General features: G+C 32.9%; 1 protein-coding gene and 1 long non-coding RNA gene across 2 annotated transcripts; both read right to left on the bottom strand.

Annotated features, from left to right (window-relative positions):
* Window positions 1–35: 35 nt before the first annotated feature.
* LOC136269844 (N-acetylneuraminate lyase-like) lies at window positions 36–4077 on the bottom strand. The gene is made up of 11 exons (XM_066065226.1): window positions 3896–4077; window positions 3728–3792; window positions 3280–3350; window positions 2199–2286; window positions 1751–1805; window positions 1543–1618; window positions 1131–1223; window positions 892–1037; window positions 635–760; window positions 486–525; window positions 36–345 (listed from the first exon to the last, which is right to left on the bottom strand). The coding sequence occupies exons 1-11, from the start codon at window positions 3914–3916 to the stop codon at window positions 200–202; spliced, it is 927 nt and encodes a 308-aa protein (XP_065921298.1). The 5' UTR covers window positions 3917–4077; the 3' UTR covers window positions 36–199.
* A 4225-nt stretch (window positions 4078–8302) lies between these two features.
* Window positions 8303–10134, bottom strand: LOC136269845 (uncharacterized). The gene is made up of 2 exons (XR_010707415.1): window positions 9685–10134; window positions 8303–8499 (listed from the first exon to the last, which is right to left on the bottom strand). It is a non-coding gene; the product is annotated as an uncharacterized lncRNA (long non-coding RNA).
* Between the last annotated feature and the right edge of the window lie 8131 nt (window positions 10135–18265).

Genomic DNA, 18265 nt, shown 5'->3' with positions numbered 1-18265 from the left:
CCTCCTTTGAGTATTATGAATTAAAAATTCTATCATTAATTAGCTTTTTTGTTTATTTCATTACATGGAACCATCGATATAATTTTCTTGTTTCTTTTTTAATTCCATTAGGTACCCAGACCACGAAATAAACAAAATCTTCAACACTTGTACATAAAAATCAAAGCAAAATCACTCAGAAGTCTCATCATATCTACAATTATTCCACAGATCCAAACTCATTCAGATCTTTCTTGAGTGAGTTGTATGTCTCGGTTGTTATTTTTGAGATTGGCAACCGTACCGGTCCTATATCCATTCCACTAATTATACCAAACATGGTCTTGGCTATTTCTATTCCAGCCCCTGTGTTTCAGAAAGAGGAAAATTATTGTACAGAAAATCGTTTGGTATGAAGATAATGAAGGTTATTTCCAATATAGTCAATAAAGGAACATATAGGTCAAATCTCAATATGTGAGATTTTAAAGGAAAATAGGACATACCGTATTTTCCTCGAATGTTATTTAGTTCCAAAATCCGATTCTAAAGAAAAAAAGAAAAAATGAAAGATCATTAAATACAACTTTCTATATCTTATTTACTATCTAGTCTATAATTATTCGTTATAAAATAAGACTATATTAAATGTTACTTGAATGGCTTGCGCTGTTTTTGTGTCTCCGGAATCGTAAGCAGTTTTCAGTTTGTAGAATAAGGTTCCCATGTAAGGTGCAGTCACCGGAACGTCAATACCATAAGTGAAATATGGTAAAAATTGCTATAAGAAAAGAATATGCAACATTCATTTGGAGAAGGAGCGATGGCCAATTGAAAATGACTTTAAACGTTTGATTAATCTTGATATATACAGTATGTTACCTAAAATTGAGACATTATACGCATGCTTACTGAGTCTGTTCCCATCAAAACTTGGAATCGGTTTGGATCAACCAAGGTACAGTTATGTGCGTTATTCAGTTCTCTTGAAGAATGCTTAATACCGACTAAATTCGGAATCTTGTCCCTTGCTCGCTTGAGAACTTTGGACGGATCGACTGATTGAAAAAGACAGTGGTTTTTCATTTGGTTTTAATTAGTACATTATTAACACTATGGTGTCTGATGAATAAAGAATATAAACGCCATACCGTATATTCCCGTAACAAAGTTGATGCAGTAATAAAAGAAGGGTAAGTCTGGAGCTGCCCCTGCAATCTCTGACATGCATTCAACAACCATTTCTATTCAAAAATATAAAATTACTCGCATTTGTTTAATCTATGTAAAAACTATCGGTATGTGGATTTTATAAGTTTTTAGGAACGACAACTTGTAGTGTTTTGAAAATAGTCATTCCACGTTTATGTCTTTTCAAACAGTTAAACTCGGGACACAATTTTTTGCCGAAGAGAAAAGGTTAACTAAAACTGGCAGATTAAAACAAGGATGTCTCAACAAATCAAACATATGTACCATTAGTTTAAAACGCCAAAAAAACCGCTTTTGAAATTATTAATAAATGCACATTTACAGAGACATTTAACGTACAGGATCACATACCCTCGTTGGCAGGCTTGAAAAATGAGAGACTAAGTGATGCTATAGCGTCCACTCCAATGGCACTAGCGTGTCTTGCCTAAACAAAACCACAGCACAACAGTACTGGTATTCAGCGCGCTCATGTGTGTGTTTATGTATGTAACAAAATGAAGACAATTGTTAATAAAAAATTGAATTTGTTTCATTTTTTAATAATAACCGTACTCACAAGTTCTTGTGAATCTCGGATATTGCTAGTTCCGACATGAAGAATAATCTTTAGTCTAAAAATGATTTGTTTAGAAAATGTACAAAAGGCACAAATGAAGATCTTGTTTGCTGTATTGTAGTAAGCAGAAGAAATACACATTCCGTTAAAGATTTAAACAGTTTATAAACATTCATAAGTTATTCTTTCTACACGATTGCTGATGTCGGTAAGGAAAATTCAAACTCTCCATAGATTGCAAACAATGTATTATACATGTACCATAACATACATGTATACAACTTTAAGTTAATCCTTACAAAATTTAAAATAAATAAAAGCAGTTAAACAACCATCTAAACCATTGTGACATCCTAATGTTTGGTTATTAACGTCTACGAAAAATCAATTTATAAGAAAACAATGTCACTGGAATAAGTCCTTTTTACAAGGTGACATGTGCACTCACTTTCCATTGGACGCCTTTACCCATGCCTCTGCCGACTTCTTTCTCTCTTCCAGGGTCATTGACATTCCCTCTGCTAACGTACCATTAACTGATTGAATTTAAGATGAATAATTATTACATCAAATTGTTTAAGGTATGCAATCGAAGAAGTCCTCTTATATCAATAATTCTTTGTAATGGTAAAATATGCTTCCTATATAAATGGATGATTTGAGCTCAAAATTTTCAATTTTTGTCTAGAATGGTCAATATGGATATTTTAAATGCTTTGTCAAAATTTGAAAGGAAAATATTGAGTAACAAGCGAGTTACAGAGGTTGGGATTTTTTGTTTTGTAAAGAAAGCTCGAGACGTTATTGTTTTGAATATTATGTGCTGTATTGGTATAAGTTAAAGTTTAACGTTGCTTTTTTTGTTGATAATTTTTTTTATTAACATATTGAGTCAGTTTATCTTATTTGTCACAAGATAATCTATCAAAGCAAAGGTAATTTCTTTACATTACATTATTTCTAAACAAATATAAGACTCGAGCTTTGTTTACAGATCGACGAATTTTTTCCTCCGTCTCTCGCTAGTAACTTGACTTCTAACATTCAAATTTTAGTGAATCATTCAAAGTTCACAGGTAAACCATTTTATACACCAAAAACAAATCAAAACAAAACAGAAACAAATTAGAAATAAAATTGTTATTTCAATCCGTGTCTAGGTACCTTTAAAGTTTAATTCAGAAAGCTTTTTTTGGAAGAGCCAAAACTTAGTAAAATTAGATGTCGAAGGTTTGTTTTGTTTTGTGCAGTTCTTATCTATTAGTCACAGAAGTGCTATTTACATAGTTTCTTCACTATTTAATAACAAAAACCAAACCAATATAATACATGCAAGTATGTAACTGAGAGGAATAACTGTTGCTGAATTAACATTACATGCACTTTTTACATGTGCTTAAAAGGTGTTTCTTTTCATGTTCAATTTAATTTCTTTTAGAACAATTATTTAAAAAGGAAAATTTTAAACAGGTGTTTAAAAATAAGAAGCTTGATTGAGCCTGAATTGATGGGATTTTTCCGGTACTCACCAAATGCATATTGAAAGTGATGATTTCTTAGGTAGTTGGCGTATTCTCCAAATTTGTCAAAATTGATCTCTCTAAATAACATAATGAATATTCTTATTAAAAACAATACTTCTAGATATACCAAGCTGTTCTGAAAATTCTTGTTGCTATAAAAAGATAGATGTAGAATTACAAATAAAAAAATGTAAAGCCAGTGTTTTAATTGTGCACAGAAACAGAGAAAACTAAATCGCCTTTTAACAGTAAAAACGTTAATAATTTAGTTAAGATCATTGATTTTTTTTCTTTAGTAAATTAATGCTCATAGACTTTAAACATGCAGAAAGGGTCTTTTGTATATGTACGATAATAGATTGTTGTATACACAGTTCCCTTCATAAGGAGGCAGAACGATATTTGGTCATACAAATTGCCACAGTGTAGAATTTTTGCACTTTTAGCGGCTTACCCATTATCGCGGAAGGGAGTGAATGGTGCAGCAACAGATCCCGTCACCTTAAATTTCTCAAATTTCTGCAATAAGAAAAGGAACTAAAAAAACTGACAATGAAGTATTTGCATGCATTTTTGTGTTGAACCTTCAAATTGTACATGCTTTAAAACAAATCTCAAATACCTTAGAGTTGTGTCCTGCCATATTTCGAGCTAGTATGTGTTTATTCTGTGGCACGAAATTGTCAGAGAATGAGAGCGACCTCCTTATGGCTTTAGATAAGAGAGTTCGTCCGGGCGTGATTATACGTTTGTTTAAACGGCTATAGGTAATCTCCCAGTGGCAAAGGGTTGTTTCAATTTGATATATGTATGTGAAGAATTATCTGATCTGCAAATTATTTACAAATAATTTGACATTTCACCTTTTTTGAAGGATTAAACCTTATCTTAAACTGTTTCAAACAAGTGAATCAATGGAAAACGTTATAAATTTTAAAGCATCATGCTTACAGGACGTCAAGTAGTAAAGGAACATTTAGAAATCAAAATGAGATACAGGAATCATCTGTATATGGAATTAAACTTACACCTTCAGACATTCGGCATAAAATTAAAAATTTGAAATATTTTACTTATACCTGCCTGTTATCTGAGTGTATACGTCCAACAGTCACACAGCGCTTATGTAATACTGAGACAACAGATGGAGAAATTTGAGTTTGGCCGTATCAATTGTAAAAATTTTTTAAAAAGTTACCGTTTGTACATCACATTACCTGATACAGCTACAGGTGTTACATGTACTGCAAGAACTCAGAAACACAAACCCTTTGCTAAACTGCATGTTACGCAAGTCTAATTTTTCAGGAAGGTAACCTGACATTTCCTCATTCACGTGTAGTTTGTACATGTATTACAAGATACTTTCAGTACTATGTTGAGTGGTTTCAGTAACATGCTCAATGGAGCATCTATCTAAATATACTAATATAATAAAATAATAGACTCGACTTTTTGGGCTTTAATACTGAGAAATCCGAAGAGTACTGTCTTTTGTTTATATATTTTAAAAATCATTGGTACTGGAAGATTACCAATTTGTTTTAATTTTTTCTCAGTCAAGCTTCGTTAATTAATAATCAACGAAAATTCCTTTAAAAAATCCGGAAATCATCCGGATTTTTTTGGATTTTAAATCTTGCGCAAGCGCATTACATTCACGCTAAATCTTGGGAGGCTTTTTAGTTTATGTTTCTACTATATCACATTTGCATGGATAAACTCAGAAACGATAATCCAAAAACGTGTAAATTTTCATTGAAATTTTGCTATATACATGTATATTTACATTTTCCAGTGTCTTTGCCTGTGATAACACTACGTATCGATTTTGTACTATAAAACCCATAATACAAATGACGCCAAATTGAGGCGCCAGCTTGGTTTGCTTATTTACATTTTTATATTTAATCGTACGATGGCTTAAAATTATATAAATATAAGTAATAAGGAATCATTCTTTAGATATTATGAGGTGATAATTTCGGTCGGGGCGTGATCAAATCTATCATAAAGCCCTTCGGGCTTTATTGGATTTGATCACGCCCCGACCGAAATTATCACCTCATAATACTCAAAGAATGATTCCTTATTCCTTATATATCCTGTTCATCAAAGAAATACAGGAAATAACTCTAAATCAGTGCATTTGATATGAACAATTCTGCGAATTCCGAATGTCAACTTGAAGCGAGTAAAAAATGGTGGTGAAAAAGTGTTCTTCATTCATTCAGATGAAGGTATTTACAGCCTCAAAATGGTTTATTATGAAAAATTTGACTGTTATTTTCGACGAAGCTTCATTAAATTTCTCAAAATCGTTTTCGAGCGACTCAGCAGTTTTTGCTACATTACGGGTATATCATGGGAAGTATTTTTACAGGTGAAGGCCTGTCCCGAGACACAGATTATTCTAACTAAGCAGAGTCTAGTGAAATTAACAGCATTTTTGTAGGCTTAAAGCTGGTTATGTATATGCCAACAATACGGTGCCTCGATGTATCTATTTCGTTAATGTCCGATATCATATGCAATTTCAACCCGTACACGCACAGGTCAAAGTGTAGTATTAAAGAATGTGTCCTGGATAGTACTTGTATGTTTCAAAACACCATACAGGAAGTTGGCAAAAAAAAGAAGAAGAAAGTATGGCGAGTGAGACAAATGTACATGAACAAAACAGTACGACTTCTTCCAGGACCAGTTATCAGTCCTTGAAGAAGTTGTCTTCATCCCTGACAGACTCAGAATATGAGACGGACAATGAATCTTAGAACTCGTGTAGAACCGTCGCCACTTCTCACATCTTTACCAAGAGGAATATCCCAATTTCAGTCAAGATTTCAGCCTTTAGGAGCAAAGGAATGAAATAACAAATAAAATTTTTTCGTAAATAGGTTTGTGGTAGTCGCCCCACATAATGAATGGTCTGATAAGAAATGTTGGGTCTACTTTAGCCCAGGTTACATGGTAAAGCATGCGAGATCACCTTTGGGGGGCTCTGATCTAAAACCTATGGTGGCATATCTCTGCCCCTTGTGTGCAAATTATTTTTCTATTAATTGTGTCGACATGCAAGATAAATATGTTGACATGCAAGATAGTTATGTCAACATAACTTGTTGGCAAGCAAGAAAGCTGCAATCAAACAAGAGTTATAAAAAATCTCAAATATTGCCAACATGTGACATCCAAGATGCTAGATACGCTACCTATTGATGTCAACATGCAACTTATTTATGTTAACATGCAACTTCTTTATGTTGACATGCAACTTATTTATGTCGACATGCAACTTAGTTATGTTAACATGCAAGATAAATATGTTGACATGCAAAAACCATTGCATGGTTCCGCTTCGCGTCGGTTGACAATGGTTTCCTCGGGATGTGTCGACATGCAACATAATTATGTTGACATACAACTTATAGTTGCATGTCCACATATTCATCTCGCATGTCAACATAAGTAAGTTGCATGTTGACATAAATAAGTTGCATGTCGACATAAATAAGTTGCATGTTGATTAAATTATTTGCATGTCAGCATATTTATCTTGCATGTTAACATAAATAAGTTGCATGTCAACATAAAAAGGTAGCATCTAGCATCTTGGATGTCACAGGTGGGCGATATTTGTGATTTTTTGAGATTTTGTATAAATATATCTGATTGCAATTTTCTTGCATGTCAACATAAGTAAGTTGCATGTTGACATAATAATCTTGTATGTGAGCATTTTTATCTTGCATGTCGACATATTTGATAGAAAAATAACTTGCACACAAGGGGCAGAGATATGCCATCATAAAAACCCTATTAAACTACAGAAAGCTCTCTAAAGAAATTGAGAATAGGTTTAGGGTTATGGAGTCCAACAAAATGCATTAGACTAAATTTTAGTGGGAAGACCAAAAGAATGGAGAGCACATGAAGGATCGGAGCATCATGTTTCAAGACTTTCACTTTGTGTCATGAATGAAAAAAGAAAATAAGATAGCTCTTGAGGTTAAAATACGATTGGGAATGAGATAAAAACAAGACATGACAGGCCCATCTAACAGCCTCCAAGGCGTATACCTAAGGTTTTTTGTAAATGAGGAACACAATTTGCCATTAAAACCGTACGGTTTTAAATGCAATACATGTACTTGCAAAAATAATTGTTGGTGTCAAAAGTGATTCATAGCTCAGTACTAGTACTATGTATTATTTTACAATATGTTGTAGTGTCAAAATTTGGATAATAACTCAGCACGACCACGTTACGCTTGTTTTCATGGATATACATGTTTCTTTTTATAAATTCGGTTCCCACATTTTTAAAATTTCACCATATAGAATATCTATATGTTATTTTTATGGTAGTTGAAATTTTAGGTAGCAATGTTACGTGATCCAGACAGTTTTTGAGTTCTAAGATTAGGACGTATCTTTACATCTAAAACAAAAAAATAAACTTATGATTAGTTTGAATTAAAGATTCTAATCGTTGTAATTTTATAGTATGCGTGTATATATCATGTGCACATTTCAACTTTTACTTGATAATCTTTTACAAATAACCTTGAAAACATTTTATTTAAAAATCGAATTTGATGATTGGACACTGACTTCACAATAAACTTAATAAATCTATTTGTACATTAATATGTACGTGTATATCTTGGTCTAAAATTCTAATAAGTAAGCGTTTAAACTGTGTGATCAATAGGAAACTTTAAAAAAAAAACTATTGTAAGGTGAAGAATTCAATTCAGAAGATAATCAAGATGTTCTTACACAATTTAGCTTAATGCTAATATTTTCCAAAGTACGACCATCAAATGTAAGCTTATATAAAACGTTTAAATCACTGTACTGTATATGCATACAACAATTTCGTATACTGTTGTACAAATAATTATAAATGTATACATATATATACACAAATACAAGTGTACAAATATTGGCAGTCTGTGATGATGTTGTCTTGCATAGAGTTTTCGGTCTCTCGACAAAACTTAATGACTGCTTTTTCGGTGCTCAGCGATTTCTGGAAGACTGTTGCTCTCCGATGATGTTTCGTTTGTGTCTGTTGCATGCTGAAGAAACTCCTCGTACGTAGGTGGCGGGTCTGTATAATCTTCTGGTGATTGGGTGGATTCGTCACGTGTTTGAACCACGTGACGTTGATTGTCAATCACTGTATGGTAGGCTGGTGGTTCATCATCATAAATAGATAATCTAAAATCAAAAAGCAAATGATGTCTCGGAGACAAAAATTCAGCCATAGTGATGTGATTTTATTTTTAAAGTTCGTGTAATCTTGCACAAAATAATTGAACAGTATTATACAGTTATAATACTGTACCTAAGTTTGAGTTAGTAGCAGCGTACTTGGCATTTTTCCCCCCGCATAAGATGCATACATGTAATTATCAATATACATAGTATACTAAGTGATAGACCATTGCCTAGAGAGTTAAACCATTTTTGCTGTGTGTCTCATTTAACAAATAAAACATTTACATTTAGATATTAACATCCCACAGGAAAATAATGTTTCCTAGGGGAGAAATAATTTTCCTTCAGGAAATGACCTATGTAGAAAAAAATGTGGGATATTTATAAATTTTAACAATCCTGTGATTATATTGATTAGGTATTTCCTACAGAAATTTATTCAAACAAGTAGTATTCTTGAGAAAGTTTATCTTTCCTCCCGATTTTAAATTTAATTCGATTTTTGTTTAAATCTTACCGGAATTTAAATTCCTACAAATACTTTAATTCTGGTAGGAAGTGTTACATATCCTTTTCGAAAACTGTTTTCCTATGGGAATAATTATTTAATCCGTAGAAATTTTTTTTACAAAGGTAAATTTCTCATCTGACAGACAAGAAACACCAATAACAAATTAGATATATTATATTCTCTTAAACTTTCTCTTAAAGCAATGGTTTATACTAATACTTAAGCCATTTCAATTTTTCGGAACTTGGTCTTTAGGTGGGATTTAAAGTGCCGCTTTGGTGTTGGACCTTATTATCCGAAATAGTGTTGTATATCTTTATTGACAGATATATATAATGTATATATTTGCTGCCCAAGCCTATTTGTATATTATATATATAAGATATATATTGCAGCAATCTCTCAAAAATTAATTGAAAAAAAAACCCCACAATAATCTAAAAACTGTAGGAAGTGTCGTCTTTGAGGTCCTTGAATATATTTTTTATCATAAAAACATGTACATTTATGATCTTGCATAGAAATAATAGATTGTAAACTTAGTTGATATTGAAAAAGTTTGAAAAGATGGCGAAAAAGACAGAATGACACTAAATACATTTACCCTGACTATTTTATGACAATGCTTAGGGCTTACATACACAGTTTATGTAGGTAACCTGCAGATAACTTACCTGGGGTATTCATGTGCCTCGGCAATGCTGACACCGCACATAGTCAGAGAATTGCTGCTGTACTAAAACAAAAAAAAAACCACAAAAGCATTCAAAAAATCTTCAAAGTTCACATAGTGTTAACTGTAAGGGGCTGCTATAATTGAATTGGATATGGATTTTTGACGTTTCCATCTCGTCCTTAATGTGACGCTGACTTAACCGTTCTATTTGTTCTCATTATTTGATACACTCATTTCGTTGTATCCATGCTGCAAATCACTTAAAGGCAATTTAAGGCAACAGAGCTATGAGTCAAGATGATGGGGGAAATAGAAAGGCTTCTCCGTGTGCACCGACTTGTTTAATAAATGCTTTTCACCGAGATCGTTATTCGGTTACTGGCTGATTTCGCTAGTTACTGGTATTGGCAGATCTATTAATATCACTGTGGCAAAGAAATGATAAATTTCTAAGGATATTTTTAAAAAGACGTGTCTTTTGAAAAGTAATCTTTGAAGCTAATAGCAAATATATTCATCCTTCAACCTGGTATTTTTTTTTTTACAAATGGGAAATGCTTTATGCACGGTTATAACGAATTACGGATATAACGAAGTAATTTCTTAGGTCCAAGTGACTTCGTTATAACCGAGTTTTGCTGTATATTGAAATAGACCCAGTGGTTCTCTTCTAGAAAGAGATGAAAATGTAAAAAAATAAAAAAATAAAAATAAAAAATAAAATAAAAAGATGCTCGGCAACATTTGATTCAGCTTAGTTTAGCAATTAACATGATACTGGTAATTAAATCATACCTCTTTTAAGACTGCTGATGGCTTCATCATATTAACTCAACTCAACAAGAGCTTGTCCCAAAAAAATGTCCCCTTACAACTGATCGATCAAGATCTAGTGCCCTTCTGCAGTCCTGTAATGCCTGGTCCCAGTTCTTTAGTTTCAGGTAACACAACGCTCTGTTAGTGAAAAATGTTGGTGTGCTTGGGCTTTTTATCTAAAGTTAGAGAAAATAATCAAAAGTGGAATAATTTCATTTTGGTTGTAATACCTCATATTTGATTGACTAAACAAATTATCTTCATTGTATAATATACCATACCTACGTCACAAAATGATACACGAGCAAAACAAATTACAGGTAATCTGCAGTATGTTACATTTAATTATAGAACAAATAAACATCAGTTTTTTTAAATGATCAATGCCTATTATTTTGTTTTATTTCAGCGATAGATTGTCATGAATCACAAGGAATTAATTTTTGAATTTCTACCCATGTCACATATTAAAGGGGTAGGTTACGATTTTGTTCAAATTCTATGTTTATGTTTTTATTATTCACAATGCTTTAGAAATGCATTTCTAAGGATCAAATCAAATTTGAGAGTCATTCGTAGAGTTATAAGCAAGATACAGGGCTCACAATTCTTTGTCATGTAAACAAGGCTCGTGCCCTGTTTTTGTTTACATAGGTTCAATATACCAGTAAAAACTCTTATTTGTCTATCTTTTTATTTATTTTAAGCATAAATAAATAGTTCCTAACGTTAAAAAAATTTGTTTTAGGTTTAAAAATTGAAAATTTTACTTCAACGTTCAAATTGTAAACAAACGCTTTGTTTACATAGCGAAGAATTTCAAGCTCTGTTACTCACTTATAACTCAACAAATGACAATCAAATTTCGGTTGCCTATTAAAAATGCCCTTCTGAAGCATTTTAAATATTAAAATCGGAAAAATAATTTTTGACCAAAATTGTGACCATGCCCCTTTAAACAGTTAACTTGGGACAGATTAATTGCACTTTTAGAGACCTCTTCGTGCATTCCTTAAATATTATATATAATTCATAATAAGCCTTGGCACGTTTGGATGTTTCTTAGCCGAGAAATACTGAGAAACCTCTTTAATTATTAAGAGAGATTGTGCTATTATATTTTTTTCCTGATAAAGACAGCTAAGAGACACAGGATGGATGAATAAATAGGATACTGCTGACACCAAGATTTTTAAAACTATTGAAATATAGAATTTATTGAACAAAAAGTGTAAAAGGAAGGCTGGTTTTTTTAATGAAGTGTACTAAGCAGCTAAGATAATAAAATAAAAATAACAATAGCCACATACACTTTTTTTTTTATCGAAATTCATCATTTTATCATTGATATGCTTACGATTGCTTTTGAATAACAGTAAACGGCGCCCCAGCTTCGTAGTTCCTAGCAGCATAATGCTTATTTCCTTGATTCTTCAAGTCTGTTGCACTCATTTTCTCTAAAGTCTCATATTTTTTTAATTGGTTATTTTTAAGAGAAATCTACATTGGAACAAACATCTAAGTGATGGCAGATATAAAATTTAAACCGATGCGGCTTGTGATCCGGAAATAAATATTCTAAGTAAAAAAAAATGACCTGAGACGGGAAATTGTTGAATAGGACTGCATCACTTCATAATTATATCCTTTTAACGCAGTGTATATGGTGTTTCCATTTTTATTTTATTCCCTCAAAATAATCACTTATAGCCTGCTAAAAATATTCTCGCAGAATGTACCCCCCACCCCCCACCCCCCCCCCCCCCCCCCGAATTTTTACTTTTAAATTATCAAGAATATATAAATCAATAAAATGCACCTGTTATACATGAACAATTGTGTAAAGCAAAGCGAGACTTTACCAGATTGACTGATTGATTTTCCTTGAAGAAATATCACTATATTGACGGCTTTGTAACGATATATTTACATTTTTTAGGGTCTTTGCCTGTGATAACACTATACGTATCAATTTTGTATTATACAGTCTAATAAATTCAAATGATGTACAGTTGGGACAAAAGTGGGGTTTGCTTATTTAATCGTATAATTGCTGAAAAATTATGTAAATATACGTAATAAGGAATCAATCTTGTAATAATGTTATGAGGTAATAATTTCGGTCGCACGTGATCAAATCTGCATGTACCATATAAGTCCTTACCTCACAATACTCAAAGAATGATTCCTTATTCCTTAAGTGCATACAATAAACATATGTAAGACATTGAAGATAAATGAAATAACAAACAAATTTTCTGGTGATATTTTCTGACCTAAATATTTTCTTAGAAAGTAACCAAACTTTATACCAAATGCACTTGTAATTTTTGTTGAATCCAAACAAGAGAAGAAAAATGATGACAACTAGTAGACTTATTGTTCATGGAACAAATTTGAGGTCTTTCAACTGTATTACAGTGACAAAAATAAAAGTTAATAATGATGTAATTTTGTCTGACGTTCTAAAACATTGCCGTATAAAGAAATTTCTTTAAACTTAAATTGAAATTTAAAATAAATTTTCATTTGTTTGAAATTAAATTATTATATCAAGAAATTTTCACTGTTTGTAAGAGCAGACGATATACTTCTATTTAGCGGAACCTAAGCCACACTAATTCCTGCAAGGCAGCCATCCCGACGGCAACCACCCAATTTCTGTATACAAATACCCTATACGTAATGTTACGCAATTCTCATATTGGGCTACCCACTGAACATCATACTTTTTTGCTGGCTTTAAGGAGGCTCTTTGTCAACAAGTCAACCATCAGATCCCCCCTTATATTTAAAAAAAGGATTTATTTAGCCATAAACTAATCTCTAGTTCAGAAAAATTGCATTATTTACTCTTTAAAATTTGAATGTTTTCTGATATCTTTATATTCATATGAAAGTCAGTTCTTAAACACACACGATTCTAATACTGACTGATCCTTATTGATTTTACAACGATTGATTAACAAGTAATACAACCTATATTTATATCTTTCATCGGCATAGATGCTAGTCCGAGGTGGTCATTGATGTGGGAGGAAGCCAGAGTGCCCGGAATCACATTTTCCATATGAGAAGAAATTGGGGGAGGTAGCTCGCGTTAAAAACAAGAACAGTTTTCACCTGAGACTCTTTTCACGGTACCGCGATGGTGTGGATAAGGTGAGAAGCTGTACCGCGAGGATGCGCGGCTTTACCTGAGTTACCTGTGCTAAACCGCTATCAATTTCACACCACGAGGACTCGCAGTAAATACGAAAACCGCGTTTGTATATTTTTTGGCAAGATTTTAAAAATCAATATCTATAGACCTTGGGGTAATAAGATCAATTAAACATTTCTCATGATATGAAAATAAAAAATAATATAACATGCATGTATTTATAAAAATGTTTAATAATGTATATTTAGTCAAAATATCTAATTTTTTTTTCAATAATAATTTTGATCCCCAAAGCATATTGATTGAAACTGGCGTGTGCGTAGTAAATTTTTCACACAAAAATGTAATTTGAAGAACTTCACTTACTTCATATTTCGTCAATGGATTGCGTCCTAATTTGTCAACGTCTATCTCAATTATGATTTAAGCTGAACAGGGTCAAATAAACAAGAACTTATAATTGAGGCATTAAGTCAGAAATTTTATTTTGTGGCAAAAAATTATCCCCCCATAAGATATAAGATGTCTATAAATACACTCGTGCCCTTATTGGCTCGGCGTTTGAGACAATATTGGTTACATGTGAAGCATCGATATATTCAAATAGGATAGACTTGGTTCGCAAACACGTCATGCATAAATTAATTAATATATCATCTAAAATAAGTGATAATGAATCGTGGGTTTACCTTCAGTGATTTTGCTTATAAATTGCTTTAGTGTCAAAGTATCGAACTCGAACTGATCGTGAATGTTGAGGTCGAATATTTTTGAGAAGATTAAAACATGTACTGATTTTCCCTTTTTTCATAAATCAATGCTTTCTTCTTTACTAGAGTATACATGCTATAAGAAATTTTGTCAGACAGCAAAAGTACAAACATGACTTTTAGCCTAGAGTTAACATAAAGTGGTTAAAGTATTTGGTCTTCATCTTTCTTTGATCGTTCCTCGACTACAACATGAGTAAGTACATTGTGGCATGTCTGTGAATTAGCCTACTGTGTCGATATTTTGTTGCTATTTATGATCCACGTACACAGTTTGAATTGAAAACAAACCCATAGTCAGAATTAATGTCTTTATTACAGCTTTAAGTTAGAAGGTAATGTTCAAAAGATTTAGAATACATCAAATAAGCATAAATGTCATGAACATTTAAGAATTTACAATAAAAACACACGCGTCAAGAACAACTACAAATGTACATGATGTTATAAAACACGAGTGGAAGAAACACACATAAGGAAATCAAAGCACACTTACCTGACATATTCAATGTTTCCCTATGTAAACATTATTGAACTAAAATTTTCGAAAAATAAATCAAATAATAAGACTGTTGCCCAACCCTACTCCTGAAGATTATGATTTTGACAAAATTTAATCTACACTATTTGAATTGACTAAAGTTACAGCTTTTTAAGGCAAATTGTGTTTTAGAAGATAATTCTAAAAGATTTTCATATGTTAACATTTGACTCCCCCATTGTGGCCCTATATGGTACCCTACCCATGGAGATCAGGTTTTGAACAAACTTGAATTTTCCCTACTTGTGGATGCTTCCACAAAAGTTACAGCTTTTCTGAGAAGACATTTTTTAAAGATTTTCTCTATATATTCCTATGTAAAAATTCGACCCTCCATGGTGGCCCTATACTACCCAAAGGGATCACGATTTTCACAACTTTAAATCTACACTACATGAGAATGCTTCCAAATAAATTTCTCATAAATTTTTAGCAATTCCTAAAACTATCCCACCCCCTTTAAAATAAGGCGTGCTCCTTAATTTTCACAACTTTGAATCCCCTTTGCCTAAAATTTGGTTGAAATTTGCCGAGTGATTCTGGAGGAGATGTTGAAAATCTGAAAAGTTTGTGGACTGCCGGACAGACGGACGGGCAGACGGACGACAGACAAAAAGTGATAAGAAAAGCTGACTTGAGCTTTCAGCTCAGATGAGCTAAACTGACTACAAAAATACATTTAAGAAATACTTGTAAACACCAGTCACTATTTCTTCAATACGACATCTTTAACATTTCCTCTAGTCAGTCTAAATCAATTACCGAAAATTTGTCCATTCTAAATTACGGCAAATGGAGGCAAACTCGTAGATTCGTATCGATAGTTTGAACCGATGTAGTACACATGTTATTTGTAATAAATAATAAAATCAATAATAAACATGAAAGTAGACACGCTTAGAGCAATATATTTCACTAAAAATTATTCGACAGTTTTTGAAGTTACATAATATGTATTTGCATTTTTAGCAAAAATTTGGGTAAAACTTATTATCTGCCTTGAGCTTTTGAACCTTAGATTCGCATATGCATTCTGCTATGTTTTGATTTGTCACAAACTCAACTGTTCTTCGACATTTATCGCACTTCACCGTCTCCAGTCTTTTTACATTATACGCAATAAATCCATGTGACACCGTGAATCCCATGATAAATTCAACTCTTTGGTTTGAATACGTTGGACCGACCAACTTTTCTTTAGTTCGCACAGGAACAAAGAATACATCAAATTGCATATGATCACATACATCAATAAAGATGGTCCCGCAGTGAGGTCGCGTGTTGCGTCCAGATATTGTACCTTTCAAAAACTTTGGCAGTACATCAAGGTCATCGACAACTTCGATCTCATCAACACCAGTGTTGGACTTTGAATTAATAAATGAATTTGGAATTAAACACTTAACTCCCGAATGATTCCCTAGCCATTCTCTGGGCTTGTATGGTTTCGAAAAATGACTTTTGAGGTTTTTAACTTCTTCAATCATCTTCTTTGCTTCCACTGAATAATTTTTGTCTTTATTCATAATTGCCATTGTAGCATACAACACAAACTTGTAAAATATTGACATTGGTGTTTGCACATGTTCATTCCACTGGCGCAGTCTTTTGAGAACCCTCTCGAGTCGAATTTTCTCGTCGTATTGCTTCAATCGAATAGCATTTAGCCAATCTCTGAAATCAGACTCAATCTGCCATGGCCTTATTTCAGCAACTTTCCTTTTTTCTAAATCATTGAAATTTGCTTCCAAGTGAATAACAATCTCTCGAATGTCTTTGCAAGGCGTTTTGTTGTTCAGTGACAAAATATCATATTTTTCTTCGCCATACTTTAGTTTTATTTGGGTTACTAAATGTCGGCGATCGGTACAATCAGCTGGTGGTCGACCAAAAAAACACAGCTGATTTATTTCTTGACCATGAAATAACTTCTTGTAGATTTGTGTATAATGAGGCATGCTTTGAGGTATTTCATCGCTGTCGATTGTACTATAACACTGCATTATCAATTCACAGATTTTCACCATACTTTCTCTAACAAATGCCACCATTGGCGACATCGGTGATTCGATAAATTCTGACAAATCCATGCCAAGATTTTTATTGATGTAACTACATACATCTGTTCTGGTCATTATTTCACTCATAAGTCCGTATGATTGACCGATGCCTGGAAAGGAATTCTCGCGTGCTCTTTCAAAATTTAAGCATGCATTCTGCGCAAGGTTTAGAACTTTTTCTATATCGCTCTTAAAATAAGCTTCTTCAGAATCTTTACTTATCTTGCTAAGTCTATAATAAAAATGCATCCCATACATGTGATAAATCGACGAAGAATAAAATTGCTCTTCAAACAATCCTTTTCCTTCTTTGCTAGTACGATTGAATTCTTTTTCACATATGGATACCGCAGTTTTAAAATGTCTTTCTGCTATTTCTATTTTTTCCCCAGGATAGTACAGAGTGTGCATTCTTCCGAGATGGGCATGGAAATTTGGATTGTTAGGACAACAAGAAACAAGGTTTCCCATGATTTGAATTCGATCATGTTTTGAGGATTCCTTTTCGACATCGGAAAAAAATCGTGAGAACTTTTTTCTCTGCGAACTGTATTCTTCAACATCCTGCGTATCCCTATGAATAAAGGTTTTGCTGAGAATTTCATGTACGATATTTTTACTCCAACGAACATTTTTACTACATATCTTCCCCATTTCATTTATGAATTCAATTCCAAATTCCACAAGATTTCTACAAGCTTCTTGACTCAAGTTCTGGCTTGAGGTATCCGGACCTACCATTACATTTTTTGTCAGTATTTGTTCAAGTATTTCTTTTGCAATAGTATGATGACATATTCTAATAAATCCTTGATGTTGATGATTATTACTCTTAACAGCTAGCTGTCGAACCTCGAATGGCAAGTCTTTGAATGTGATCCCATCATCTCTTTCAAGCAACTTTGAAAACAACTCGCACGGTACTGACATTTGTCCATAGAAATAAACGAGAGAAAGAAACCCAAGCACTTTTTGGGACGCATCGAGTTCACATCCAGGCTGTAATTGCAAGTAACCACTAACGTATGACTTTATTCCTTTATATTCATCAGCAAACGTTGTCAGTCCAAACTCGTAAACTTGATGAAGCCCACCTCCTGAGACATCATCGGCTATTGTCTGCAAACTTTCCTTCTTTTCATCCGAATTGCAAAAATCAAAGTATTTCAAGCAAAATTGTTTTGCTTCGCGTGTTGACACAAGTCCTTCAATGTGGTATTTCCCCCTTA

Source organism: Magallana gigas, chromosome 7 (genome assembly GCF_963853765.1).
Source record: "Magallana gigas chromosome 7, xbMagGiga1.1, whole genome shotgun sequence".
Classification (NCBI taxonomy): Eukaryota; Metazoa; Mollusca; class Bivalvia; order Ostreida; family Ostreidae; genus Magallana; species Magallana gigas.
This window is presented reverse-complemented; position numbering and strand designations above follow the sequence as displayed.

Excerpts from the sequence above, each read along its gene's own strand:
- LOC136269844 (XM_066065226.1), bottom strand. The coding sequence starts at position 3,916 with ATGGCAGGACACAACTCTAAG. Across the intron at positions 1,806-2,198 it reads GTAAAGGCGTCCAATGGAAA|ACTAAAGATTATTCTTCATG; the intron begins GTGAGTGCACAT and ends AATCATTTTTAG. Across the intron at positions 1,224-1,542 it reads TTTCAAGCCTGCCAACGAGG|AAATGGTTGTTGAATGCATG; the intron begins GTATGTGATCCT and ends ATTTTTGAATAG.